Raw genomic sequence first — 4,420 nt, forward strand, 5'->3', positions numbered from 1 at the left:
CAGCCCGTCCGCGCCGCGCTGCGGGAACGGGCCGGGCCGAGCCGCGGTGCGAGAGCTTTAGACGGCGTGCGCTGTTGTTTTTAAAGCGGCCTGGCTCGGCAGATCGTGTCGGAGAACTGCGAGCACATGCGTGTTGCTGTGGTTGCTCTTTGCCCTTCCGTTTCACTCGTCTCTTGGAAGGAAACGCTTTCCTGTGGCCTTTCCAGGCCTCGTGGCTTCCTGCCGGGCTGTAGGTCACTAGCCACTGAATCTCTGTGGGCACGCGTGAAAAGGGGAGAAAACGCTCATCAGGTGCATTTGAAAGACATTCTTAATTCTCCTTTCTAAAAAAACCGCGCACCTCTAACTTGACAAGTGTTGTGACTCATAATGATGGCTTGCGGTCATTAAAGCGCCTCAGATGCAATACTTGATGCAGCTAAATAAAGCTGGATTCTCATCAAAGAAAAAAGGGCTGATGGTTAAGATCCGTCAAATCTTCAGATTTGTAATCTGCCTTTAAAACTCCACAGCTGCTGGTAAAGGGAGGGCAAACTGGCTCTTCCCTGTTCACTGGCATACCGACAAATTCCCCAGATCAAATCTGCTGCTATTTGTGTTTATCAGAACAGCAGCATCTGACCTAATCTCTCTGTGCTGGTGTCATTGGGAGGCTATGACAGAAGCTGAGAGCATGAAGTTGAAACCTTCTCCTTCAATTCAAAAAAGGAAGATAAATTCCAGCACCACTTTTAACCTGATTAATTTGTCATTTAATTTATGATAGAGCACATTGATGGAGATGAGGAGTTGGAAGCATTACTTGTGGGAGATGCAAATACCAAAAGCACACTGCAGTTCCTATTCACTCTTCTAGCTTCATGACTCACTAATTACTCAATTACTCTCGGTTCATCACCTCTGTGAGTGCAGCAAGAAAAGCATCTCCAATAAGACTCCTGAGTGAGTACCTGTCTGTTCTTTCCAGTTTCTCTGAAAGGGTATCATTCTATGTTCTGGTTTTTGCTGGGGCATCATGGCTAAAGACTTGAAAAGGCTTGAAAGAAAACCATGCTCTAAGCTGACAAGCAAGGCCAGTTAACTGCTTTGACTTTTGGCAAGTAGAGATGTCAAGCAGGTATAAGGAAAAATACAGTGAATAGCCTTGAACCATTTCAGAAACCTATCCAGACAAAGAATTAGTATTACCACTTTAACAAGGCTCTGAAAAGTCTCTACTACTATCTCTGAACAAGGGCTTTTCACACAGTTTGCTACTGCGTTTACAGTGGTTGTCTAGGAGCAAGCAAATGCTAGTGACTTGAAATTCAGTTCCAGCATGTTTCTTTCCACCTAGCTTTCCTGTATCCTGTTTATGCCATAAATTCCTCACTACCACCAGCACCACCCCCTCAGTATTGCTACACTTTCCTTTTCTATGTTACACTATCTTTAGGCTACCACATTACATAGTCTGTGACAGATAGAAAAGGTTAGCTGCCTACTTGTTTACTCAGTTGAAATCTACAGAGACCTGACAGAACCAGAGAGCGGACATACATCACTAGTTAAGCCTTCAGGGATCAATTTCCTCTCTTGGTAAGGGGCTGGCATTTGCTGTTCTGCTTAAAATGTTTCCTACAGGTACAGCCAAGTCAAGTAATTCACTGTATCTTTTTCAAATGATAGATACACTGATATGCATTATAGCACAAATATTAAGTAGCATAGTTCATGCAGAAAGACACATTGAGACTGCAGTTTTGATGACAAACTAAGTCTCTCTTTACCAGGCCAAAAGTCACAGGCATAACCCATGTTGCTGAACTAACTGATAAAAATTAACTCCCCATGTTCAAGTCAGCTAATAAGTACTGGAGAATAAACTCAGTAACAGGAGGCTTTAAGTCAGATCTGGTGTCATCTGTCCTCTCATATCTGATGTAAAACTGTCAAGCCAGTACGAATGCCATGTCATGAGCTCTTAGATTTAATGCAATCAAGTGCCTTTGCTGGATTAAGGTCCAGTCTGTGCTGCATAGATTGGATCTGAATGATTGTGAAACTGTGACTTTAAAGCAGGTGTTAAGATTTTTGTCATATGGAATTATTTACACTGTGCCTCTGCCACTGAAACTGGACTGCCAGAAATGTTTCCATTCCCTTATAGAGGAGCTATAATCATCTGTCAGTGTAGCTGCACTACTGCCACATCAGCTGAAGTGAGACTGAACAAAAACCAAAGCCAATCATCTCAAGTCAGTCTAAACAGATGTCAGATTTTAGATTTTTGAAGCTCAAAAGACATCAGTCACGGAAGTTTTTATATTAGAACAGTCCAGATTATTTAAACATATATTATAAATAGCTTTTTAAACTTAAGATGTTTTTTCAGTTTAGTCTGTCCTGCCGGTATGTCCCTCCCTGCTCCCCAACACCTATTTAATCCAAGTAGAAAGGTGAGTTTAAGAATTATTCTTGACTAATATATTGACTAAAAGATATGATCAGTGTTGCAATAACTGAATTGTAACCAAGGTGTTTTCCTTTTACTTTAGCTGAATTGATGCAGAAGTCTCCTCCATCTCTCATCTCTCTGGCTGGAGGGGCACCAAATCCTAATGTTTTTCCATTTAAAAGGGCAACTGTTACCATTGAACATGGGACTCCTGTTGAGATTGGGGAAGATCTGATGAAGAGAGCTCTCCAGTACTCAGCGTCAGCAGGGTATCTATCACAGATGCTTGCATTTCAAGATACCAGAGTCAAAGGATCATAATATCCTTTATTATTGCATTAATTTACCTGTGTTTTTAAAAGCTGTGCATAAAAACCTTTTTGCTTTTCCAAAAACAGGTTTCACTTCTTTCAGTTTGCCTCATTGTTTACATTTCAGCTCAAGTGAAAAGTTTTGCAATAAGTAATGTAAAAAACCAAAACACCTAAAACCCCAATACCAGTAGTGCTCAAGGCAGAGCATTTCCTGGCACATTTCTATGAGAATCCAGACTCCCAAATCACTAGGAGGAATCATTTTGTGTTTTGCAATAAGATATTCATTAAAAGATACTGCATTGCAATACATAGTTTCCACATTCTGAGGTATTTGACACCATATCCTAGAGTCAGTATGTACAGCTCATGGTAGCTGGATGGAGGTATTTATTTTTTAGTACAAAAATTGCACATCGTTACATTACTTTAGAGATCATATGAACTCCCCAGCAGACAGCAATGAGTCAGGCTTGGGACAGGTTTGCAAAAATACTCGGGTACCTACAGAAGCACACAGGGCATCAGTCAGTGAAGACTTTTCTTAATATTTCGGAAATCCTCATCATCTCTAGTCTATTACTAGCAGTATTGAGAGCTTTGACAAGTTGCTACTTTTCAGTACAGAATGATCACTTCTAGGAGTGGATATTGTTTTATACTTGGCAAATAATTTCTGCCCAGATTTCAGTGTGATAATTTGGTGTATGGACCACAGATGCCCATCTCATTTTCATAGTTTGGTAAAGCAGTCAAAACTCGTATCCCACTGTATCTGTGTGACAGTTGCAATCAGACTCAGGACTGCATGCTAGATTTGGCAATGATTTAGAAGAACAGCCTGATTTGGCCTGTATAAGATGATAGATACACTTTCTTATTCATGTTTCAGGATTCCAGAGCTGTTGTCTTGGCTAAAAGATTTCCAGCGGAACCTGCATAACCCCCCCACAGCCAATTACAGTCCCGAGCAAGGACAAATGGAAGTGTGTGTCACAACTGGCAGCCAGGAAGGCTTGTGTAAAGTAAGACCAAAACCTTCATGTGTTAAAAGCATTTCATTCAGAGAGATGTTTATTCTTCCATCAATTCAGTTATATTCAGCATTAAGTGCCACTCTGTAACTATATGCAGGGTACTTTGTTAAATATATGTCTAACAATATTACCAATATGAGGTAATGGAACTGAAATAAAATTGGTGTGGCATTCTAATCTGTCAGGACTGCATGAATGTTTGGGTAACCAAAGAGCCTGTCAGAAAATATGCCATAAGGTAACATTTCATGTTAGTCAACTAGTGCAGTATTAAGTACATAGATGCATTATTTGCTTTACCATAACTATTCTAAATATGTTTGGGTTTTTTACTTCCTGGTTTTTGATGGGGTTTTTTTACTTCCTGAAACAATTACCCTTTCCAGTCCACTCTCATTTCTGTTTAGTTGATCCTTTCTGTAATTTATACAATAGAAACAGTGCTTGAGAGCACTGTCTTTCCATGTAAAATTGGTATTCTCAAGTAGATTACCTAGCTTAATTTGGCTCTAAGGCAGGTTTTTCATCTGTTCATTGCTTTTCTCACAGACAGGAGGATAATTAAATGGTTTGAGAGTTAGTAATATCTAATCAAGATTTTTAATCTCACTAAGAAGTGAGAAGTATGAAGC

The 4,420-nt window shown here is 40.1% G+C and overlaps 1 protein-coding gene across 1 annotated transcript in view; it reads left to right on the forward strand.

Moving 5' to 3' along the window:
- Window positions 1-875: 875 nt before the first annotated feature.
- Window positions 876-4,420, forward strand: part of AADAT (aminoadipate aminotransferase) — a gene marked incomplete at its 5' end in the record, with an annotated part of 14,694 nt that continues 11,149 nt past the window's right edge. The window contains 4 exons of the mRNA XM_009070581.1: window positions 876-942; window positions 2,538-2,706; window positions 3,644-3,776; window positions 4,307-4,323. Coding sequence (XP_009068829.1) covers window positions 876-942; window positions 2,538-2,706; window positions 3,644-3,776; window positions 4,307-4,323 — 386 coding nt within the window. The remainder of the gene's footprint in view (window positions 943-2,537; window positions 2,707-3,643; window positions 3,777-4,306; window positions 4,324-4,420) is intronic.

Source organism: Acanthisitta chloris, unplaced genomic scaffold (genome assembly GCF_000695815.1).
Source record: "Acanthisitta chloris isolate BGI_N310 unplaced genomic scaffold, ASM69581v1 scaffold17082, whole genome shotgun sequence".
Lineage (NCBI taxonomy): Eukaryota > Metazoa > Chordata > Aves > Passeriformes > Acanthisittidae > Acanthisitta > Acanthisitta chloris.